At 43.8% G+C, this 25,989-nt stretch overlaps 1 protein-coding gene and 1 non-coding gene across 4 annotated transcripts in view; both read right to left on the bottom strand.

The window, feature by feature from the left end:
* KIDINS220 (kinase D interacting substrate 220) overlaps nt 1-25,989 on the bottom strand; it is a 136,800-nt gene that overhangs the window by 48,979 nt on the left and 61,832 nt on the right. For all 3 annotated transcript variants that reach the window (XM_090032487.1, XM_090032498.1, XM_090032504.1), the window contains exons 21-22: nt 25,437-25,581; nt 22,326-22,488 (exon numbers count right to left, since the gene is read on the bottom strand). In XM_090032487.1, coding sequence (XP_089888613.1) covers nt 22,326-22,488; nt 25,437-25,581 — 308 coding nt within the window. The remainder of the gene's footprint in view (nt 1-22,325; nt 22,489-25,436; nt 25,582-25,989) is intronic.
* On the bottom strand, nt 6,614-6,747 carry LOC149872670 (U4 spliceosomal RNA). Its single transcript, XR_016440079.1, has one exon. It is a non-coding gene; the product is annotated as a U4 spliceosomal RNA (small nuclear RNA).

Raw genomic sequence — 25,989 nt, 5'->3', positions numbered from 1 at the left:
TGATCTTCAAGAAAGGGAGGAGAGTGGATCCGGCTAACTACAGGCCCATTAGCCTGACTTCTATCCTGGGGAAGATCTTAGAAAAGTTTATTAAGGAGGCCATCCTTGAGGGACTGGCCCAGGCTAACATCCTAGGGGATAGCCAGCACGGGTTTGTTGCGGGTAGGTCTTGTTTGACCAATCTCATTTCCTTCTATGACCAGGTGACCTATCACCTGGACAAGGGAGAAGAGATTGATGTCATATATCTTGACTTCAAAAAAGCCTTTGATCTGATATCCCATGATCACCTCTTGGCCAAACTGCCCAGTTGTGGCCTTGGCTCCACCACGATCCACTGGCTGGGAAACTGGCTCCGTGGTCGGACCCAGAGGGTTGTAATTGATGGCAGTCACTCATCGTGGTGCCCTGTGACCAGTGGGGTCCCTCAAGGCTCTGTCCTGGGACCCATCCTGTTCAACATCTTCATTAATGATGTGGACATTGGAGTCAGGAATGGACTGGCCAAGTTCGCCGATGACACCAAACTTTGGGGCAAAGCATCCATGCCAGAAGATAGGCGGGTGATCCAGGCTGACCTGGACAAGCTCAGCAAATGGGCGGACGAGAACCTGATGGTGTTTAACACCGAAAAATGCAAGGTTCTCCACCTTGGGAGGAAAAACCTGCAGCATCCTTATAGGCTCGGCAGTGCTACGTTGGATAGCACTACAGAAGAAAGAGACTTGGGGGTCATCATTGACCACAAGATGAACATGAGCCTGCAATGCGATGCTGCGGCTAGTAAAGCGACCAAAATGCTGGCTTGCATCCATAGATGCTTCTCGAGCAAATCCCGGGACGTCATTCTCCCCTTGTACTCGGCCTTGGTGAGGCCGCAGCTGGAGTACTGCGTCCAGTTTTGGGCTCCACAATTCAAAAAGGATGTGGAGAAGCTTGAGAGAGTCCAGAGGAGAGCCACGCGCATGATCAGAGGTCAGGAAAACAGATCTTACGATGACAGGCTGAGAGCCATGGGACTCTTTAGCCTGGAAAAGCGTAGGCTCAGGGGTGATCTGATGGCCACCTATAAGTTTATCAGGGGTGACCACCAGGATCTGGGGGAACGTTTGTTCACCAGAGCGCCCCAAGGGATGACAAGGTCAAACGGTCACAAACTCCTGCAAGACCGTTTCAGGCTGGACATAAGGAAGAATTTCTTTACTGTCGAGCCCCCAAGGTCTGGAACAGCCTGCCAGCGGAGGTGGTTCAAGCACCTACATTGAACACCTTCAGGAGTAAATTGGAAGCTTATCTTGCTGAAATCCTATGACCCCAGCTGACTTCATGCCCTTTGGGCAGGGGGCTGGACTCGATGATCTCCCGAGGTCCCTTCCAGCCCTAATGTCTATGAAAATCTATGAAACCTTCTTCTGAAAGTCCAGAAAGACTATGTCCACTTGCTACCCCAGCGTCTAAGGATTTTGCGACCTGGTCATAGAAGGCCACCAGGTTGATCTGACAGGACCTGCCTCTAATGAACCCATGTTGGTTGCCCCTAAGCATAACCTTCCCTGCTGGCCCCTCATGGACATGTGCCAGAATAATTCTCTCAAAAAGCTTACCCAGGATCGAGGTAAAGCTAACTGGCCTATAGTTCCCCGGGTCTTCCTTCCTCCCCTTTTTGAAGATGGGAACCACATTGGCCCTCTTCCAGTCCTCTGGAACCACACCAGAGTACCACCAGTGCTCGTACAGCCGTGCCAGGGGTCCCGCAATGACCTCAGCTAATGCCCTCAGCACTCTGGGGTGGAGATCACCCAGTCCCTCCAGAAGTTCCCTGACTAGATCCTCACTGACCCTTGGCCTGGGTGTGCCTATCCTGGGGCTTGAGGCGGTCCTGGTGGGGAGGGCTGATCCAGTCCCTGCTCAGGAAAATGGAGGCAAAGAAGTTGTTAAATAGGTTAGCTTTGTCATCTGGTGTGACAACCAGATTTCCTAGCGTCTTGCAGGGGCCTGTTACCCGGTACCTTCTTTTTGCTCCCTAAGTATTTAAAAAAGGACTTCTTGTCGTCCTTGATCCAGGTAGCTAGTTCCAGTTCCATCCCAGTCCCAGCCTTGGCCTTCCTGACTGCCCCCCTGCAGCCCCGAGCAACTGCAGTATAGTCATCCCTGGTGATGGCCCCTCCCTTCCACTGGGTGTGCGCCTCCCTTTTAAGCAGGAGACATTCCCAGATGCTTCTGGTGAGCCATGGGGGCTTTTGCGGCCTCCTGCCCCTTTTGATTTGTGTTGGGATTACCTCCCTTTGGGCTTGGAGGATCGTCTCCTTAAGGAGTGACCACTCGTCTTGGACACCCAACTCCCTTCCTCTCCGGGACCTCAATGCCTCCCTGACTATTCTCCTTAACTCATCGAAGTCCGCCCCCCTGAAGTCTAGGGCTGTTGCCTTGCTGCAGGCCTTTGCCACCTTGTGCTGGATGGTGAATTCCAGCAGGCGATGACCACTGTCACCCAGATGGTCGAGCACCCGCAGCCCCCTCACCAGGTCATTTCCCATGGCCAGCACCAGGTCCAACAGGGCATCTCCCTGGGTGGGGCTGTGCACCTCCTGGGTTAGATGGAGAGGTCCTGCATTTCAGCTAGGAACATACATGAGCGGTCAGACCTGGCTGTGTGGAAGAATCCTGAAATTTGTGGAAGATGAACTGTAAGCAAAGAGCCATTTGCTCTACCAGAAGGATGCCCAAAAAGTGGATTAATAGTGAGGGCAGCCACAATTAATAACTAGTACCAGATTTCTTTCTATGGTATGAAAATATCACTTAGGACATGGACAACATTCATTAATCCCTATCTATACTAAGCAGGTAAGGTTCTTTGGATAAATCCAATCTCTTTTATTAGACCAACTCAAATTTGAGTTGGTCTAATACAGGGGCAGGCAAATATTTCAGGTGGAGGGCGACTTACTGAGTTTTGGCAAGGCATCGAGGGCCGCATGACAGGCAGCCAGGGGCAGATAAATATTTATTCTCTAAATTTTTTCGGGGCCCCGCAGGCCAGATAGAATGGCCTGGCAAGCTGCATCTGGTCTGCAGGTTACATTTTGCCCACCCCTGATTTAATAAAAGAGATCGGATTTACCCAAAGAACCTTGCCTGACATCCTTTGATCAACATGGCTACAACCTGTCTATAATATGCCACCCAGACAGTCTGATGTTGTTCAGTGCCATATCTTTTCCCTCTAACTGCTGTTTGATGGAGCAATTCCTTTAGTTGGCCTACACATAGTACTCACATAGAAAGAAGGACATCCTTACAAGAACCTGACACATTAGCTGGAGAATATTAGGGCCCTGACTTGGACCTCAAAATGAGGTTCCTCCAAGGTGGTGACATGCTGATATGTATAAATCAAAAAGTTGAAATACCAGGAGAAGAGAGAGGGGAATACAGCCCTATTGAAGGAAATTTCCAATATTTGGGGTTTTAAATTCTGATACAAATGCAGAGCAAGAAATAAAGCTTTACAAACTCACTCTTATTTAAATACAGGCCATTTTGCCAACACTTTTGCGAAAAACTATCTAGAAATAGGGGGCCAAAGACTATTTGATTGTTATACTGCCATAAATTATTATACTGCATTAATCAGTACAGGTTAATAATGAAGATATAATCAATCAGTCAAATCAGAGACCCAAAGAGAAAGTGTGTTTCCACTTCTAGTCTGTGACCTGGATTTACTGATATATTCCCTTTACAGCACAGAAATGGGCCTTATCCCTAATCTTATTTAACAACTTTATTAGTTCTCAGTGGCCACATCCACACAAGATGCTGACTGAACAGTAGCTCATTACAACTATGTAGTGTCAAGTACTGAATGACTGCACAGTAACTGGAGTTACTGCGCATTAGCATCGCCAAATGGCTTTTAGGTAATGCTGACTGCACAGTAGCTTGTGTATACAAGTACCAAATGACTGCACCGTAACAACTGCGCATCTTGTAGACGCAGCCAGTAAGGTATAAACGTCCTGTGAATTTTAGTTTACATATGACTTTTGGCCCTGAACAGTTTATTTGTTGTTGGTGCTGCTAAACAAGAGCTTAGTTCCATTCAGAGACAGCTTTGTTTCACTGATGGCTGGAGTGATTCTTACCTAACCTTTACCTAGAGTCAAACTGTAAAGAGTCCACCAGAGAGTAATAAAATGATTACAGCTTTAGGAAACTCAAAGAGAGGTTGAGAGAACTAGAATTATTTAATCTAGACAAAATAAAATTAAGGGGTAGGGGGGATTTGATAACCATCTTCAAATACCTGAATAGTGGTTCTGAAGAGGATGGTGATTGCTCTCTGTAGCCACAGGCAGGACAAAAAGTAACAGTCTTACATTGCAAAAAATGAGAATTAGGTTGGCTTTGAGGAAGGAACTGAGAGTGGTTAAGTACTGGAACAGATCAGAGAGGCTGTGGAATATCCATCCTTGGATTTTTCTTTTTTTTTTAGAACAGATTAGACAAATGTTAGTTGAGATGTTTTGGGCAGGAATGATCATGCCTTGAACAGGAGGTTAGACTAAATATTTCCTGATGTCTCTTCCTGTTTTTCTATTACTCTATAGGTAACAGAAAGGTAGGTAGTTGTTTTTGAAGGCCTTTTAGATCCTCATTTAGACAATATTTTTGGAATACTACAACTCCAACCAGTAGAAGCAATTGAATAAGCAGTTCAGGGAATACTGACAACTTTCTACAGTTTTGACTGAGCTTCGCCTTGTTCAGATTTGCTTCCATCCCTCTCTCTTTCAGTGTCTCTTCACCTTGGCTTCACTTACCACCTGTATATTTTAGACCCTTTTGTTCTCTTAACCTCTTTCCTTTCAATATTCTCCTTTTTACTTTTCTTTTTCATTTAGTTTATTCTTTCTACTTAAAATAGGATGCTTGCTGACATTACACCAACAGCTATTCTGGCTACAACTTTTATCCTACCCCGGTACCTGTCTTGTCTATTTAGGCTGTAAACAATTGGGGTAAGGAACTACCTATTACTCTATAAAATGCTTGGCACAATGAGACACCATTTTTGGTTAATTGTCAGGCTCTTTCATACTAAACATGGTTAACTAAAGAGTTAGGGGTGGACCAGCGATATGGATTAGGGATAATACTGTATGATCAGAATAATAGGATGAAACTGAACAAAGGAAGTTAAGGTTAAATACGAAGAAGAAACACGTATTGATGATCTACAGGAGGTCTCAAATAGTCTTCTAAAGGGAATGATTCCTGTGAAATTAGACTAGACAAAGAATTCGAGAACACTATAAGCAAAATTATGAGCAAGATGGCCTTACAGGCTTTCCCTTTGTTAATTTCTGTAAAGCTAGACACATTTTTTAAATCCTACCATTCTTAAATCACATCAATATATTTGATATAACTCACAAATCTTTCAAATATGCTCTAAACCACTTGAGTGATGAAACGGTATCAAAACCTGAATTAACATCATAACCTTCCAGAAAACAACACTTTAAAATTATCTTGTTTAATTTTTGTCACTGTAAAAAGGTTTGCTGAAAACAGGAAATACAGTTTTTAGAAGGAATAATTTAATAGATAGTTGTCTAAAATGCTGGAATGGAAATGTAGACAGAAAATGCTTATCTCCAGTTTTTATTTTACTCCTTTTCTTCTTACTTATGTATGTTAACAAAAAACCCTCAAATGATTTAGACAAAAGCTTTTAGCTCAACACATAATTGCAACAAAATTACAATAATTGTACCAATTAAAATAATCCTGAATGAACAGTTTGTCATCTTAATGTTCCAATGGTTTATAGAAGGATCTACTTAATTAGCTGAAATTGCTTTCCAATGTTAGTATCAAATGTCATTTGTTAAAAGTTGAACGATTTAGAAAATAATTTAACAAAGCAATTTTACAAAACACCAAGAACCAACATTTTCTTTTTCAGCTGAATAAAGCAAGCAGATGTGTCATCAAATTGCTATAAAAATAAATGAGGCTTTTTATGGGGAAAAATAAATTTTACTACTAGTGCTACAGAATACTATTTTCTCATTATTTTATAAAATCAGATTTCTTTAATAAAATAATACACATCATTTATATCCTGATGCTATTATTAGCACACTGTAAATACAAATTCAAGGGGTAGATATATATATTCAACTCATTTTTTTCCCAACCTGCTTAAGGTATTTCCTTGATTCGATTCAGGTTACTCCAACAGATGTAAAATTCATTTACATCACACAGACAGAAGCACCAATGAAACTGCCCAATTTTCTTGCACACATCTAGGCCCCATCCAAAATCTACAGAAGCCACTGTCACTGTATTTAGTAGCAAATCTCTCTTAACCAGTTTCATTAAGCAGGAGAGAAAAGGGGAAACTTTTGACTTTTTAAACCTATCTTATATAATTATTAAAAACAAAAGGTGAAAGTGCCAAAAAAAAAATGTGTGGCTCTCCCAAGGACTGAGTTAGTATGAGAAAGAAGATATGTGAGGCAGCAAGACTGCTCAGAAAAAATAATTCTCCTTGATAACTATGGATAAGCCTTCCACTGAAAAACCAAATGAGTCATAACATAGAAAAATACAAAATACGCACACAGGACTATAATATACGATTGCCTTAAAGCAGTCAGAAAAGTTTTCAATTAGCAATAATCGCGTCTCGGATTAACCTCATTGGCTACGATACTGCCACTGCTAATACACTAACTCAAACATCTGGAAAGGTAAAGAGAACAGCTGGACTAAACTTAAAAAATCAAGAACTATATCAGTGCTTTCGCATGAGACTGTATCATGCCAAACAACCTGTCAGAGAATATCTTTAACTTGAAAATTATCTTTTTCTGAAATAATGCAATATGTCATCTATTCTGTACACTGTATTTTCTTGCACATACACACATTCACACACATCTTTTCCCTCAAAACCATAAAATTAAGGTGAGCAATATATGCAGGGCAAAGGTATCCCCAGGGATCTGGAACTTTGGTGGGGGGAAGGGAAGCAGAGCAATGGCAGTATTAATTACCATGGCTCTGGGAGACATGGCAATTACTAACACTGCCATTGCTCTTCCCAGACCCACCGTAAAATGGGCTGGCACTTGGGGCTGGTCTATAGTTAGACCCAATGTGCAGGGTGCAACCTGGCAAATGGCCCTAAATCTGGTGTACCAAGTTTTATCCTGCATGCTAGCTCTAGGGCCACATGCCAGAGTACTCCAGTGCATCAGATCCAGGACCACATGCTGAAGCAGGGACCACATGCCAAGCTGGACCTAGAGGCATGGCCCCAGAGCCAGTAGGTGGCCCTGGGCCCAGGGGGCTGGGTCTGACTTGGCACATGGTTCTGGAGCCAGTGTTAGTCTATGGGCCTCCATCCAGCATGTGGGGCTGGCCGCACATTTGGGAGCAGGACCAGTTCCCTAGCTGCTGCCACTCACTCACCACAATCAAACAACTCTTTTTTTTTTTTTTTAAACGTCGGACTCCCCTTCAAAAATCAAGGTGTGTAGTATAACTGGGGTTGTGCTATACATAAGAAAATACAATATATGGGAGGATCCTCTTCCTCAAACATTGCTGGTAGTCAGAGCTGATATCTAACAGGCCTTGCAAAGAAATGCTTCCTCAAAATGACTTAAGAGCTTAGAGTCTTAGAAACTGTACACAGATATAATCCACAACCAAAGACAAATAACCTTACTATTTTAATGGATTTATCTGCTCTCCCCAGGTATATTTTAATTGTTCTTGACTTTGTTTAGATGCTGGATTCAGGCAAAATAAAGAATGAAGGGTTCCCTATATATTTTGGAGCTTTGATTATCCATGACCTTGGGGAAAACACAACTATTTGGTAATCCTGAAAAATATAATAAGTTTTGTGTGTCTTGAGAGCAAACATTTAAAAAATGTATGTTTCCACTACTGCAACTAGGAAGCATGTCTTTATGGAAAGAAAACACATGGAGGTGTTCCTATTTTAACAGATCGACACAACAGCTTTTAGTATCATTGGTAGATCCCACATGAGGAATAACAGATGCCTCTTAAATCTGACACACTACAGTAGTATTAGGTAATACACTTGGGATATATATATAAGCTTGCATTCATGACTTTCTTTTATACTGAAACTGTGAGATGTGACTCTAGACCACTGGTCTCCAAACTTTTTTGATCATGCACCCCATCAGTAAAAAAATTTTGAGCACTCACCCCCAATATATGTATATTTATATAAATATAAATAGAAGTTCTAATATTTTCTTCTCGCACCCCAATGGATCGTCTTGCACACCCCACTTTGGAGACCACTGCTCTAGACTATGTTAAATTCAGATGAGTCAGGCTGCCTGGTTTCCTGTAATTGTTTTTTTCCAGTTGTAGGAGTTCATTCAAAAATCAAGCAGATGCAGAACCTGGTAGGCCTACATAAGACTAGGACAGTCTTCATTACCTTGGAAGAATAGTTCAGCTTATCAGAGGTTTGTCACTTGACTTCCACTCTTAGCTCCTTCCTAAGGCAAAGCCCACCTCATTGGGCCACACAGCCTAGATTCCTTTTGCTTGCTCTCCTTCTGGCTCAGTGAATCTTATACTCTTTGATTCTCCAGTAATTCAGTCTCAAGAGAACAACAAAGGATGTTTTCAACCTACCTGGCCCATGGCCTGGTCATCAGCATACTCTCTTTCTAAATAGAAAATATGGGTTCAAACCCTCTGAGAGGATGACTTAGAATCCAGATTTCCCAGTTTGTCCTGGTGTCTTAACTGCTAGACTACTGGACAAAGAGTGAATCAAATCAGGAAACAGTATTTGCAGCATCCAGAACCACTTGCAGGGAAGTTTTAGCCATTACATCCCCTTCAGGCACATGATTTCCCAGGTCTTCTTTGGATTCCTCTGGTAACAAGTCTGCTATAAAAACTGTGCAAGTCTGACCACTACAAATCATATCTGGCCAAAATTAGCTATTTAGAAAATTCTACCAACTGATGAAATAAGACTTTCAGTCAAAGAGGACAACACACCTGGGCCTTTTCTCTTTAGAACTAGGTTGTAGCCCACCAGTTCTCATCTGCTGCAGCTACCGTAGGGAGGATAGCACCAAGTGGGCAGCAGCAGTGTAGCAACACAGCAGGGTGCCCACGGCCGCTGCCACACACAGGAGCAGCAGCAACCCAACCCCCCTAAAGAGGACTTGTTACCTTTTGTTGTTTCCCCTCTCAACCACAAGATAGTAGGGCTGAAGTCTTTTAAACCAATGCATCTGGGATTCATTAAGAGGTCACTTATAGGCAAGGATACTTTAGTATATGGTAAGCGTATTGCAATACATCAACTAGCTTGTGGGTAAACTTAGTTTTGAGGGAGATTTGATAGGCATGGGCCACACACCACATCAGGTAATGCAAACCTTAGAAATCAACCATCTTGTGATTACTGAGAAGCAAGAGCTTTGCCTCGTGAATAAGAACAATGTATTAAGCCCTTTGAAGTCACCTATTCTTGAACCCAAATCCTCTCATTCGAGGGAAAGCAAAAAAAACCTGTAAGGTCAAAATCAAACACAAGGAGCATGGAAATGTGTCCCATGGGCCAGGGGAAAGATGAGGTCCTTCTGCCAAAAGATAAAGTTGTGTACAAGCTCTGCAGTATCTGTACTATAACACTAGAAGTAGGTAAGGTATTCCAGATGACCTGGTTTTGTCTGCTTCTAGCATCTTTGCCCTGTTGACCTAGGGTCAATAGACTGAGGTGAATACTGCAGAGAGCCAAACTGGTACAGGCAGTGCTGTAAGAGACAGCTCAATACTAGAATCATGGGTGGGAGTCCCAGAACACTAGCAGACCCCTGACTGATCTGGCTGAACACTTGACCCTGCAACAGATATAAAGGCTAACTCAGCACAGCGAGGAAGCTGTAGCCAAGGCAGAGACCACGTAGGTTACAACTTGCCCTACCTAGGAGAAGACAGGACTAGGAAACAGTAAAAGCTGGCAAAAGAACAAGTCTAGTACTCTGTGGATGGAAAAACTTGGGAATAAATGGCACACTTACCCTTGTATTTTCTTTGGACTGACTAAGGCTATCTGACTTAGCCAATTAATGATGCTGGAACATCAATGCCTAAGTGTCTGTGAGGTTAGGTGGTATTTTAGACCATGATGTCTTCGAGCCTCTATGAGCTTCAATAACACCTTCATTGTGCCATGAAGTCTTGGAATGCAGAGCAAGGCAAAGGCAAAGCCAGTCTCCTCTTAAAAGCCCAAAACTATGATGTGCAGGGATCTGGGTTTTCTGTTCACCACAGAAAAATGTGGTAACACCTAGATTTTCTCATTTTAAAGAGAAAAACACAGATTTTCTCCTTTAAAGGAGAAAAACATGGGAAATGGTGGGTTTCCCTTGCAGGCTAGCAGAGTTCCAGCTTGCAAGAGGCTGAAGGGACCGGGAGGAGGGTGATCAGGTAGGGGGCGTCACATGCACGTGGCAGCCAGGCAGCCTGGAGAGCAGCTCCCTGCAGCTAAGTCCGGGGGGGGGGGAGCAAACTGAGGCCCCCACAGTAAGGCGGGGAGCAAAATGAGGCCCCCACAGTAAGGGAGGGAGTTGGGCAGGGCTGCGGCTGCTGCCCAACAAGGGCAGCAAATGGGGCTTGGGGCCAGAGTATACAGCTGCAGGGCCCAGGTGGTGAGTGGGATAGACCCACAAGTGGCCCATTCAGTGGGCAACAGCAGTGCTGGCTCCCCACTGCTAAGTACACTCCCAGGGTGGAGGTTGAGATATGGGGGGCATGCGCCCCCCCAGATCTGTGCGTGGGGTAGAGGTGGATATGGGCTGCCTGCTGAGGGCTCCCTGCTCTGCTGCCATACCCCTGGGAACCTCTGCAGCCCAGAGGGCAAAACATGGCATGGAAGGACAGAATGGCACAAGCAGGGTCGGTGCTGCCACTGGCAGCTCTGCGCCATGGCAAGGAGCCCCATGCCCACCTGGCAGCAGCAGAGGTGCTGGCACAGAGTTGTGCCCACTGCTGCTGTCAGACTGGCAAGGAGCACCTCACCATAGCAGTGTGGTGCTCCCAGTAGCGGCACCAAGCCTTCCCACCCTGTTCTGCCCTGCTGTGCTGGGTTTCACCTGCTGGAAGAAGGCCCTAGGGGGAGGGCAGCAGGGCAGGGAGCCCAGGCCTGAGCCTACAGTGGCCAGCCTACATCCGCCACCACCCCTGGGCTCCACTTCAGCCATGAGCTGTGGGTGGGGAGTGAGGGGCACTAGCGGAAAAGGCAGCACAATGACAGGGTCAACGGGTCTCTCTGAATCCCATTCTCAAACAAAATTATACCTGAGAAAAAGCAGAGCAAATTAACTGAGATCCTTCCCCGAAAATGAGTGAGTTATCCCTTCTTAAAAACAAAACAAAAAAAATGTAAACTAATAGCCACTACAAAACAACCTTAATAGGGAAACTGAGTCAATACCATTCTTTTGATATAGTATATATAATTTTCCCCCAAAATACATTTCAAACTACAGAAAAATCAGTTAAAATGCACATGCCTGCATGATGAACCTGTAATAATTGTACAGTGCAACAATTTTGCCAAAGATGACAAACATTTATTACATTATTACACTTACAGACTCTCTCAGTTTGAATGCTCTTAAGACAGGCATGAAATAAAGAATAGAACAGATATTGTAGTTTATATATTAACAAAAGGTTGTTGTTGGTTGGACAATACTAACAAAAACAGCTGCTTAGGAGAAATATGGCACCAGGGCACTAGAGGTGCATCACTAGAGATTTTTGGGGCCAATACCAATAGCTGATTTTTAAGGAGGCACATCAGCTGATGCTGATCTGATTTCCAATACGCAGCCTGGCAGCTTAAAGAGCCGCGTCCAGCTGCTAAGTCTGTTGTGGGAGAAGGGGTAGGAAGAAAGGAAGGGAAGTGAGGTGGAGGGGGAATCAAAGGCCCCACAGTGAGGGAGGGAGTGGGGCCGGGGCAGGCGCTGCCCAGCCGGGGCAGGGTGGGGCATGGGAGGGAGCCGTGGCTCATCCAGGGTTGTGGGGAGGCTCCCACCGCTGCATACACTCTGTGAGGGCATGGGGGAGTGGGGCATGTGCCCCTAGATCTGCACAGGGTGGAGTGGGGTAGGCTGCCACTACGGATGGGTCCAGGCCTGTGCCAGGCTGCGATCGGGCATAACTGAGCAGCAACGCTGGGAGGGGGGTTATGGCTGTGAGGCACATAGCCCACCCATAGCCCCCCTCCCAGCACCACTGTCACCAGCCCCAAGGGCAGCCCTGACCCAACCTCTCCCCCCTCTCAACCCAATGCACCAGAAAGAACCTGGAGCAGCCCCTGCCCCAGCCCCAGCCCTCTCTCACTGTGATGACTTTGATCTGCCCCCCCTGCCCCTTCCCTCCCCCCACAACAAACTTACCAGCTGCACACAACTCTCCATGCTCCTGGGCTGTGTTCCTCACTGCCTACATGCTGTGCTGCGGCTGCATGCATGCACAGGTCACTTATTGGCCACATCAGGCTGATTTCTGATACAGCTGATTTTCTTTATAATCGGTGCTGATCCGGTATAAAACCAATGCATTGGTGGCACCTCTACAGGGCACCAGTATGTCATGACTATAGACTTCTATTTTCCACCCCTCCTTCCCCCACTCTCTACCACATTTACTTTACTATGAGGTATGCCCCACAAACTCTTGACTGAGTGATGAGGTCAGGATTTAAGTTATAAAAAGTATCTACCAGGGTTCTTGGCTTTCTCTGTTTAAAAACTGCAAAATCTAAACCCCAAAAGCTGTGTTTTTCCATGATTAAAATGAAACATGACACCGACAAACATCAGTTGAACACAATGTTTTACTGCTGTAGTTACAATTTTAAAGCAACTTGGAAGCCTACTGCTGCACAAAAATTGTGAAAGCTTGGGCAGTGTCTCTTGTACACAAATACAGGACAGTTGCTGGGACAAGACTGGGTTGTGGTAACCAGACTGCCACAAGAAAATGGAACTCCGCTAATGGCTTGCAACCCACTAGGCATAAGAGAGACTGGAGTGGTTGCAGTACCCATATTATGGCAGACCCATGCCATAATATAACAACAGTCATAACAGTCCTCAGCCTCCTACCACACCTGAAAAGTGATGGTTAAAAGTATTGGCAGAGACCTAACAGGCTCATTGCACAAATGTAACCAGACTCAGAGCAAGCCAGAAAGCCAATGGCTTTGTAGGAGAAACCTACTAACTACATCTACATTTCAATTGAGTTGTGTCACTAAGGAAAACAAAAGAACTAAAGTATCCACTTTAAAGCAAAGCCTGTAAGAAATAAAAGCCAAGGTGCATTGAAAACATGACTGTAAATATAGCCTGGCTAACACGTTCCCCTTTTGATTAAGACCTATTTCCCAAAGCAAACATCCAATATCTGTCTAAAGTTTTATGCACAAGTCAGTCTGCTAACTTCATTTAACTCAAAACTAACTCACCCTTATTGTCCCCCATGGTCTTTGATCCTCACCTTGCATTTGCAGAATACTCTCTAAATGTTTATTATGGATTACCTCCATTTACATTTTGGCCTAATAAACCTGTTTTGGGCCTAATAAAGGTATCCCATACAATCAAGACACCTCTCTCAAAATAGGCATTCAATGTCTGTCAAATGTCTGTCAGAAACCATTTAATGCAGCTCCATTGTTAACTACCAAATATGAACATCTGTAATCAGTTTCCTAGACAGTTTCTCATTCAATCAATACCCATCCCAATTAATTCCAAAACTGATCAAAAGCTTGCAAACTTCACAAACAGGATACAATTGTAATATGTTAAGTCCGCTCTTGCCTGTTTAGTTTGGACTCTGATTAACTATCAAGAAGGAATGCTTTGAAGCAATACAATTAAAACAGTATAAAAGGCAAGACAGAACTGACAGCAAAGTGTATGCAGTCCAGGAAAGACCCAAGAAGCCATCCTGCACCACCCAGCCAAAAGTGAAGGATCCACGCTGTGAGGCTATACAAGAACTGCTTCCTGGCTGCATGAGGACAGTCTCCTGCAGCTAACACAAGGACTGTGTGATAATATAGCTCATTTTATATTTGGAAAGAGTCTTCTTCTGTCATTTAGTTTTGTAACTTGTCAGTAGTTATTAAAAGAAGCCTTTCTGCTATCCATCAACTGATTGCTGTGTCAATTCATAAAGCACTAGGTTTGAAATTCGTTTCTAAGTCCAACACCTACCAGTGCCTCAATCATTATAATAAATTATAAATATCTATATTAGTTTGGCATTTGATTTTTATCACAGAAAATCAGAACTCCCCCTGCCCCCTTCACTCACCAGTACATAGGTCCAACTGCAGCCGTGCCTGCCCCGCTGCTGCTTTTGTGGCACTGAGCAGCCCTGTTATGCCCATGCCATTGCTCCTCACTCCCAAGCCACAGTCCCCTTGGGTCCACTCAGTGCCCTTCACTCCCAGGCCACAGCCTCCTGGACCCTGCTGGTGCCCCTCACTCCCAAACCACAGCTCCCTGGACTCTACCAGTGTCCCTAAATCCCCATCCACAGCATCCCAGCCCTGCTGGTGCCCCTCACTCATAACCCACAGCTTCCTACCCACCCTGCCAGAGGGGGCCCCCAGCTGCTAAGGCTACAGGACCAGAGTCAGGGCCTGCAGCCCCCTCACTTCCTCTGCCAGCAGCAACCGAAGCCTGGCTGCCACCCATGAGAGGTCACAGCTGCTACAGCTGGAGCAGAGCGCGGAGCTTGGCTCCTCCTTTCGCCATAGGCAGCACAGCCAAAGTGGAGCCTGTGGAATTGGAGGGAGGAGTGGGCTAGGATGCAGGCTGGGGGCTCCCCACCCTCCTGCTCTCCCCCTGGGGCCTTCATGGCCCAGCAGGTGGGACCCAGAATGAGAGGTGGGTTGAGCAGGCTTGGTGCAGCCACCAGGAGCCCTGCATCAGCCATGTTAACTGGCAGCAGGGTAGGGCAGTAGCGCAGAGTTGTGTCCCCTGCTGCTGCCGGGTGGGCAGGGGGGCACTTTACCATGGCTGTGCAGCTGGTGCAGGACTCCCAGTGGGGAGGGTGAGGAGCTCTAAGTCTGCAGCAGGCAACATACATCCTCCCCCACCCCACACACAGATGTGGAGGGCACATGCACCCACTCACACCCCCTCTGGGAGTGTGCATTATAGCAGGGAGCCAGCTCCTCTCCTCTCCCCTCTAGATGAGCCACCCATGGCTGTCCTGCTCCCTGGCCGGGGCCCTTGGCCACATGTTCCCACCCCAGCCCTGGGCCCTATCCACTACCCCAGCTGGGCAGCAGCCCTAGCCCCAGGCTTGCCGCAATTCCTCCTGCTCTCCCACCCTCACTGTGTGGGCCTCACTCTGCACCCCTCCCACAGACTTACTTGTGGGAGATGCTCTCCAAGTTGCCTGGCTGCCACACGCATGTGTGCATGTCCAGACATGCATGTGGTGCCCCCTGCCTGATTGCCCTACTCTCTCCCCCCAGCCCCAAGCAGCCCCTCGCAGGCTAGAACTCTCTTGGCCTGCAAAGGGAAACCCATCATATGCTGCATTTTTCTCTTTAACAGGCAAAAATCCATGTTTTTCCAAAGCAAACAGAAAACCCAGATTCCTGCTAATTACTTTCTTTTAGAGACCTCATCTACTTTACAAAGGATTAATTCTCCAGGGGTCACTATAAATTCAGTTAGCTCCAGAGCAATATACATACTACACCATAATTGCATATAAGCAGTTACACAAACAAGTTTGAATTCCTATTAAAAGAGTGATTTAATGGTTTTGAAAGCTTTTCAAAGAATACTCCTGGCAGGCAAGCAAAGGGCCAATAGATAATCTTAGAACATGTCTGAACAGCCTTTAATATTTGCAAGAGACACAACACAAGTATTTTGGACTGGGGGAGAGGTGTGCACTCAGAAATTTGAATGAGAATCAACGCAGCCATAAGGAAATACTTCTTTACCCCATTCACAGGCTATTACCTCATTATCTCACCAGAAAAACGCCATGAAACGCTGCAGCATGGAGCACTGATGATACACCAAACAACAGGTTCTTCAGAAACATAGGTCACTACAAACTAGGTAAAGATTTGCATCTTTAAAGCATTTCCAACCATGTAATACCTTCTTTTCTCTGAACTCTTTTAAAGAAAGCAAAGCTAAGCTTTTAGAATCATTATAGGATTTTTAAGGAGTAAGTCGGGTTACTCTGGATGAGGCACCCTGAAAAACGTCCCATTACACAGATGACTTTACTGGAATATACCCTATTTATTCACATACCACATGCACCTCTCCCCTTCCTCTCTCCTTCCCTCCCCCCAGCAAATCAGGCCTGCAAAATTCGGGTGCATGTCTTAAACAAGAAAGCTAATCTTTCTTCACTGGAATAGAAGAAGGATGGAATACAGCAAGTAGATACTGTGACTTGTGGCTGCCAAGATGGCTACCAATACTCCCTGGAGCTGCAAAGAGCCGGGGAAAAGTCCAGTACAGTACCACTGGCGAGGCAGTAGCTTTTGGCTGAAGAGCCACTGAGCTGGCTGAGGGTGAATGAGCTGCTGCATACAGTTTGTAGTTTCTTGATGAAGCTTATGGTGTGGAAACAACACTTATTATATACAAAACATAGATGAAGAACTATTTACAACAAAGAAATAACAGTTTTACTGCTGACCTGGCAAGGGTCTGGGGCCTAACCTTATTGCCATCCTGCTCCAACTGGAAGTTCCTCCTGCTTCACCTGGCCTGTCCACTGGACTGTCACACCTCCTAGGCACTCTCTTTGCAGGAAGACTTACTCTAGGTCACACATAGGATGGACCAGCCATCATAGAGGACATTCCGGTTTTCTGTTACTCTGTCCTCTATTGATACAAAGCCTTATGCCTTTATGTCCTCCATTTTTCGTAAGACAAAGGCATTGGGTTTCGTAGCAATAGAGGACAGAGGACAACTGGACTGTCCTCTATGATGACCACCCTAGTCACACAGTTCATCATGACTCTGGAAAAACCTTTTTTTCCCTATACTCTGTCTTCCAAAAAAAAATGTACATTGTATTTCAGGGTGTGGGGACAATACAGTATGTCCCACAGGGAGTTTAAAGGGGCTCAAAGTGCTTTGTATATAACAGCGTGTGTGCTGTACAGTTTTTGTTTGTTTGTTTTGAGGGGGTTTGTTTTTTTACAGTTTTTAAAAAACAGATTTATGCAAAACTACCTCCATAGGCAGAAAGGAATTATTTGTTGTTGCAAAAGCAAAGTTTGTTTTATAGTCAGAAGTTTTACAAGGACAGACAGTTTATCAGACATTTATACAGCAAACAAACTTGTGAGTGACTAGGACATTTTCCTAGACTGACTGATAGACTTCAACCATGATCTGAAACAAGAATGATGCAAGACCCTGCTCTTTGTTCTATCGTCAGCATACAGATAATGATATTAAGTGAGGTAAAAATAGTTTTCCTACACCTTTATACCAGAGCAGGTAATTCAGCCATGTGACCAGGGAGTCATTCAAAACTGTAAGGGCCACAATTCATGTCGTTCAGAGGATTATATAAGTAGCATCTCAGTCATGAGTGTCAACGACTTAGCAAAAAATTAACACCTCTGGATGAATGACATGCTCTACAAAGCCTGGAAAAATGCGAAACAAAATGCTAACATTAACTGTTCTCATAGAGAAGGTTTTGTACTACTGACAGATACAAATCAGGGACCAGATGGCATGAACAGAGGATAATGTCTGCTGACCCAGCCAAAAGAGAGAGAAAGAATGTACCCAATATACTTCTTATGACAGCAACATGGTCTATTACGGGACACCAACTGATGAAACTATACTTCAGAAGCAGCTCACATGTACCGCTGCAGATGATACTGACAAAGACGACAGTACCCAAGTACCCGTGTTACCCAGTAACATGCAAAAAGTTTTAAACACGTTGCCAATTTATGGCAGAGCACTTCTGTGAACACTTCAGCTGTTTGGTTTTCTTTTCTTTTTTTAATCAAAGAGAAGATTTTGTTGACAAAAAACTGGAAGCTGTTCTCAAACAAAAATAACAGATGTCATGAGGCCATACATTCTTCTGAATTATCTTTCATATTATATTATACCATTGTTTATTGCTGTATTTACTGCATTTCTGGTTGTTTGCACAGTTTCAAGTACTTGTTCCAAAATTAAAGCTGAGAGGTGGGGGCTGGAGGTGGGGGGGGAGAATTTTTGCAATGAAGTGCCACGCTACCAGTTTCTGTATTCTGTTTTGTTTTCAGGTCCTTTCCACTGATTAGCATAATTCACTAATTATTTGGATAAGTCTGTTGGGGAGACACCTATTCAAATAACTGGAATCTAATAAAATATCTATACATGAGGTTACCTGGCATTTCCTATTCTAAGATACTATTTCCAGGTGCTTATAACTTAGCCCGACGTTGGCCCTCTGGGATGGAATTTTCCATGTAAGGTATTTGCTTTAGACTGATATTTTCTCTCAGTGTTAAAAAAAATAGTTCACCCATTTATGAGACTGAGAGTATGTACTGAAACACTGTTTTCCCCCCAAGTTAAGAAAATATTTTTAAAATTGTATAGTTGAAAAGACTCTCAAAGCCTGCATACTTTGGAGGAAGCAGTTTAAAGGCAGAGATTTCCACAGCAAGAAAAATACAAAAAACACATACGTAACCCAGGTAGGTGTCAAATATAGTACTGATGATGATTATTGTGTTTTTTAAAAAGCCATGAGAAATGATACCTAAAAACCTACTTTATACTTGCTTTACAAAGCCTGGAGGATTTTTGATATCCTCCATGTTATGGTAGTATAAGAGTGATGCTACAGCCATAATAGTCCAGAAATTATTCTAGAAGCAAGGATTTTGATCCAGTAAAAGATAACGCCCTAAAAAATCCTTGCCTCTATACAAAGCCTACTCAAAAGCTCACAAAGGCTTAGAGTTAGGTTGCCTATGCAACATTAATAAGCCCTCTAATGGCAGGACATTCTGATACAGTACTTGATTACATGCTCTCACACTATTTTTTCCAAAGACTAGTTTCTTATTCAATCCACATAACTGTGTTCGGTTATTAAGCAGTTATCCAATATTTTGTTTCAACTTCATTATTTGGTATGGGGCCAGGCACCTTTTTTATGTGCACACCAATTGACAAACATTAACAAATACACTCTCTCAATAACACTATAAGATGAGAGGATCCAAAGAGAAAAAACAGGAGAAACAGGAGAAAAACTAAGGCACAAAGAGATCAGCAACAAAACAGCATATTAAGTTATGTATCCAATTTGGGACATCTACACAAGGTTTCTGTAGGAAAAATACTATACGATGATTTAATTCACCAAGCAGTTTTACAAGCCATTTTTATTACAGCATTTCCTACATTAAACTGCAAAGACAAACAATCAAACAACTTTATGTAGTTTGTGTTTATTTGAAATTAATTACATATGTTGTGAAAGTCATTTTTATCCTTTATAATAAAATTTTCAACAATTATGCAGTGTGGGAAAAAAATTAAACATTACTTCTGTGGAAAGATAGGGTACCCTGAATTATGGATGACAACATCAGGGCATATATTAATTCTATAAGAAATATTTCCCCAAGATAATGTATTAGTGCCATCTACTGGCACAGAGGACATAAATGTAAGCTAGATACATTTGATACAGTGAAACTACAACTCCTTAGGTTAGTCTGACAGATACAGGAAAAATGATCCACGGATCCTACTAAGGTAGGTGCAGTTTACCCCTAAAGTATGAATGCTGCTGTATGTACAATAGAGGTTTTACTACCATCATCATGATACTGAACTGCACAAACTATTTAGCTACAATAAGTGATATGACGCTACATGATCATGGTAACTCTATTCAACTTCTTGACTTTGTATTTCATGCATTTGTTTTACGGGTATAAATACTGTACTGCATGCTAACAAGAGGGTAGTGCACATCTGCCGGTCGGAAGTCCAGGTGACTCATAAATTCCAACTACTTTTCCAATCGCGCTAGGGGTTAAATAACTGTAACAGCAGCACAAAAAATATGCTCTGTGGGGACTGTGGAAATCCAGTACCTAAACACATCTAACACAAAAGTTACAATTAAGCAACTCTGAAAACAGTCACCATAGCTAATTCCATCCCTCAAACAGTGAAGCTTCAGAAATGTTTGCAAACAAAAGAAAGCGTGCAACATCAGGATAAAGATGCCTCGGAAGAAAAACATTTCCAGATGATGCAATATAAGGGCAAAGGTATTCTTGCTTTTGTTCTGAAGCATTAAAAGCAAGGGCAGGCAAAACATGGCCCATCAAATGATTCTGTCAGGCCCCTCGCTGTTCCTCTGAAGAACTGTATCTGGCCTGTAACTGCCCTGGCTTTTGGCACTTCTTGCTCCTCTCCCTTCCCAGGGCTGGAGCCCGCTCTGTCCCAACCCCCAGTTCCCAGCATACACTCCAAGGCAGGGGTGCTGAGCTCCACTCCTGTATTAAAGCATAAAGACATCTTCATGCAAGCAAAATAACGGGGAGGCAGGGAAGGAGTGTTGACTGCATTCAGCTCGGGAACAGATTCCGTATTGCTGAAAACCCAAGTCTTAAATGAACATGAGAGAATAGTTTACAAACCAGAATTCTGTATAACCACAATGAGATTTAAGGCATGGACAGGAAAATATCTGTTTTGTAAAATCCCTCTTATCAGGCACGAGTGGGGAATGGGGGGTGCCAGGTATCTACAAATGCTGGTTACCCGAGGCCAGTGGTTTTTGGCCAGACACAAAGTGTGTGCATGTGTGTTGGGGGGGTAGCAATGGCCGCACACAGAGTGGCTATAGCGCAGGGTGGAGGTGGCAGCGGTGGCTACCACATGCGAGCTTTCCCTCCTGCCCACGGCCAGCCAGCCAGAAATTCCAGTTAGTGTTCTGGTTAGTCAAATGCCAGATAACAGGGATTTTACTGTAAATAGATGTAAATTACACCAGGATCAGGAATAGGCAAATGTGCAGCTACCTCAGGGTATCATAAGCAACTAGCACATGGTTTGCTAACAGGTGGAAGAGGAGCAAAGTAAAGCCTTTTTGTCATTACTTAACAGCTACTCTGGGATGGATACAGATAAAATCTACACCAGTGTAACTTATGCTAGTACAGTTTTATCCTTATTCTTTAAGATCTGTCTCTCCGCAACACTGGACAAAATTACCTCAATTTACAGCAGGAATGGCCAACACACAACATGCATGCCACAAGTAGCAAGGGAAGCCTCTGTGAGCAGTATGCAACAGACTGGGGAAGATGCAGGGAACACAACAGCAGATAGTTGTGAAGGGACAAGTAGTAAGTCTTTTGTAATATTGTACAAGATAGTCTCATAAGTTGGCTAACTGGTTGAAAAATAACTCTGAGTAGTTATCTACCTATCCCAGAAAAGTTGGTCATTATACAAGACCAATATAAATTACACTGCTAATAACTGTTAATATGTCAAGACCCCCAATCAATTAGCATTGTTATAAGAAAATAAAAATTGAATACCATAAAACAAAGTTTAGCAGCTTTAACATGACTTAACCAGCCATACTTAAAATAAAATCACCAGAAGGTTTAAATAGACACCCAGAATTTTTTTTTTTTGTATATTATCAAATTATGTATTACTTCCCTTTTAGAATGTTATCATCACTAGAATATAAACACAAATTTGCTCATTGGGATAAGTACATTAAAGAGAAAAAAGGACTGTGCTAGCCAAAAGAAATAAAACAACCGGTAGATAAAAGAACACACCATATGTTTACAGCGTACCTGCATTAACTAACAGCAAACATCACAAAAAAGTCAACATTTGCCAATAGTTAAAAGAAATCTTTTTAGCATAGGCAAACAATAAAGAGTGTTGAAATTTCACATAGCACTGTTATAAAAAGTGAACATTTGTTAACAGTTAAGAGCAATCATTAACAATTTATACCAGTGATCACCGAAGCATGATCTATGGGTAGGCCGTAGCTCACATCATAGCTACCCCCTTGCAATTAAAAATTTAACAACTAAGAGTGAATGGTGATCTGCAATAAATTTTGAGGTCTGACAGTGGTCTGTTGATACAAAATGTTTGGGAACCACTGATATAAGTCATTATTATAACAACGCTTACCTCTCATAAATGGTTTTTAAAGTCAGTTGATCTGGAACTCCTTCAGTCTCTTCCAAATACAGTATCAGCCAAGATGTTCTATATGGCCACTGCTCTGTAAGGTTGATCCAACTAGCTAATCTATCCCAGTTGAAAGTGATCTGATTTGCTCTCAACAAACGTCCTAAAAAATAAAAAAGTGAGGGAGGTGAAACTTTACTTTTAAATGGCACAAACTTGTGTTGAACTTTATATAATAGATAAAAGCCTTATAATTCTTTAATACCAGAAAGCAGAAAAAAGTTCATGGTAGTTTAAATTTAACGTTATAGACCTAAAATAATTTCATATCACAAGTAATATAATTTACTAATTATACTACTTACAATAAAAAATCCTAGCTGATACCTATCTCAATTTCAAACAACATCACAACTGTGAGCCTCAGCTGTAAAACAGGAAAATCAACAATAGCCATCCTGTTAGAGGTAAGAATTAGGATCCTATAGCAAAGCTTCATCACCAGGAAGACTGCTCACTGCCTGTCTGTTTTGCCGAATTTCAGCCACATTCTTTTGGCACCATGTTCAGGCCATTGAGAGAATCAAAAACAGCTAGAAGGGACCTTGGAAGTCACATCTAGTCCAACCCCTTTCCCAAGGCAAGATAATCCCACTCCAAACCATCCCATACAAATCCATGTCTAACCAATTATTAAAACTACACAAAATTAACCCTGTTGCACAACTACAAGGCACAGCATCCTAACCTGCCACAAGTAAAGCAGGGGGACAATGGCAGTCAGTGTTCTGCTGCTGTAAAGAGTTGTTAATATATGTTCACAAGATCCAAGGAAGAGAGCAGGCAAAAACCCCACAGTCCATGACAATCTGATCATGAAGTAAAATTCCTTCCTGACCTCAAACATGGAGATCAGTCAGCCCCTGAGCCAAGACTCTCTGGCACAGGGGGGAGCAATTATTTGGACCCCAAGGGCATACAGGTAGTTTTACTGAGCTATCGTGGGTCATATCAGCACCTCTCTCCCCCACCCCCCCAGTAACTCTCCAAAACTTCATATAGGGCTTTGGTGGGCAATCCACTCCCTGCATGCCCTGCCCTGCAGGGGACATGGCAGGGGGTGTATGGTGGTTTGTGGAGGAAGTGTGTGCATGCATGTGGGGGAGGTGGAGGGTAAGGAGGCTGTCTGGGAGCCAGCCAGGGGTGAGGGGAGGCAGTGGGAGACGGGTGGGGCACGTGCAGCAGAGCTCACCCAATCTGCAGCTGCCCTCCCACAGTGCTCTACATAGGGCTGAGCCCTGTGTAAGGCAGCCCATGCAGTGCTCCCGCTCATACCTGCCAGCCCTGGTCCCAGTTCACGCCCTGGTCCTAGCCAGCGCACAGCTTCTGATGGGGCTGTTCCTCATGGGGCTGCAGCTGGCCAACTGCTGCTCTGCTTCCCTTGCCTCCAGAGCTGCAAGCTGAAGCCTGCTCTCCTGGAGCAGCACAGCAGGAATGGGAGTAGGACTCACCACTGGAGACAAGGGGAGCAGAGCAGCATGTGGCTGGCTGCAGCCGCACCAGATGCTTTGTGAGTGCTGGCCAGGGCCTGGACCAAGGCTGGTGGCCTGTTCTGCTCTCTTTGCCTCCAACTGCAGCTGCTGCTCCACAGCTCTGGGCAGACACTAGAAACAGCACTGCCAGAAGCTCCATGGTTGGGGCCTGGGCTGGTGAGCACTGATGGGAATGTGGCACAGGCTGCCCAGCAGGACCAGGTGTGGCTCGGCTCCATGTGGAGCACCGTGGGGCAGCCACAGGCCAGACCCAATCAGTTGGCAGGTTGTATTGTGCCCACTCCTACCCTAGCAGGAACCTCCCAGAAAGAGCACTGGCACCTCCCAGTCAAAATCCCCAGCCCTGGGTGCAGCCAATACTCAATGCTTCTGAGAAAGGTGGGAGAAAAAAAAAAATTGCACCAATCTCTGACCACCCTCCTTCCACTCTCCCCAGCCCTTTGAAGGCTGGAACTGTGCCAGTCTGCAGAGAGCTCTCTGCAGAAGTGCAAAATCTATGTGTTTCTCTGTTAAAATGAAAAATCCACATTTTTTTCAGGTAAAAGGGGAAATCCACATTTTTTCCCATGGGAAGTAGAAAACCCAGATCCTTGGTTATTACATATTTTCAAGCTCTAACTATATAATTGAATGGACCTTTTATGACACGATGGTTAATCTGCACTTGCACCCAGTCTAAATTAATTGCACAATTAACCTGTTTATCACATGATACATTTAACATGCAGAGGGGGCCTATGGGATTTCTATTAATTTAAAACACAGCAATTGCAAAAAATTCTAAGACTGTCTATGTTCGAGTTTGGAACATTTAATTTTCATATTGCCTTCGGGATGGGAAGCCATTGAAGTGTTGGGCCACACTGGTTAGCACTCTAAAACAGTGCTTTTACTTTAAAAAAATAATTTTAATACTTGGAAAGCTTGAATTTTGCCTTTCAAAATATCATTCTTAAAGTGCCCAGCATTTAGATTGGTCCTTTTGCAGAAAAATTTGCAAAAAAAATAATTAAATCTCAACTCTGGATTCCCCCTCACACAGTAGACTCCTGTGATTCTTTTTATAACTGTATTACTGAAAGTACCATATTTTCCTATCATACATAACCCTAAGAAAGACGCACACTTTGTTTACAGAAAGCTGAATGAAGATTTTTTCCAAATATGGCTGAATGCTGACTTCAGGGGATCCTGATTGTGGCAGTAGTGGCTGTGAGAGGATTAACACCATACGTGTGACCTTAAAAAGTGAACTTCACGGCTTGCACAGGAAGAAGCACAGCAGATATCTAGCAGTAATGCATTTCTGCTTATAATCCTCCACCCTTCTATTCTAGCAAAGAACAATCAGCTTCCCCACTTAAGGCATGCACACCAGTTTGGGAAGGCTAATTTTTTGGAGAAAGGTGTGTGTAGTAGGCAATTAAATATGGGTACACAGCTCACTGTAAGCACATAAGCTTTGTAAAAACACCTCACTCTTGTAAGCATGCTGCCATTTTAACCAATCAGTATGCCATAATATGTACTGTACCCAGTATACACACGTCATATCTACCTGTCACAGAAACAATATTGAGTAATCTTCTCATCGTCTGAGGACTGATATCGCTGAACCAGTCTTCTGTGACTAGAAGCTTGGTCAGATCAAAAGACATCTGGCGAGTAATAGTACGCTGCATCTGTCGTCTTCTATAAGTATCCTGAATTTAAAAAGCAAAAATACTACTTAGCTTAATTAAATTTTATGTATTTAAACGACTTTTCACTTCAGGAACACAGGAGCATAGAACTGGAAGGAACTTCCTACACCACTGAGTCCAGACCCCTGCATTTGGAGGAAATCATTTAACCAAGGATCCCCCAAAATCATCACTTAAAGCCTCAACTGCAAAGCACAAAAACCACTGTGAATGCCATACAGTAGTGGGGGCCAACCTTTCTGGAAGACACACCACAAATTAGTCATGCACCCTCCACAAGTGTCACTCTGATCCCCGTCCTCTGCCCAATCAATCCTCTGCTTTGCTTTCTGCTTTCTACTTCATGCTCCCTGCTCAATCTGCTCCTTGACTTCCTGTAATATCTGCTGCTGTGCTTCCTGCTCCCTC

The sequence above is a fragment of the Crocodylus siamensis genome, chromosome 1 (genome assembly GCF_052110815.1).
Source record: "Crocodylus siamensis isolate JL-2025a chromosome 1, ASM5211081v1, whole genome shotgun sequence".
In the NCBI taxonomy this organism is placed as follows: Eukaryota; Metazoa; Chordata; order Crocodylia; family Crocodylidae; genus Crocodylus; species Crocodylus siamensis.
This window is presented reverse-complemented; position numbering and strand designations above follow the sequence as displayed.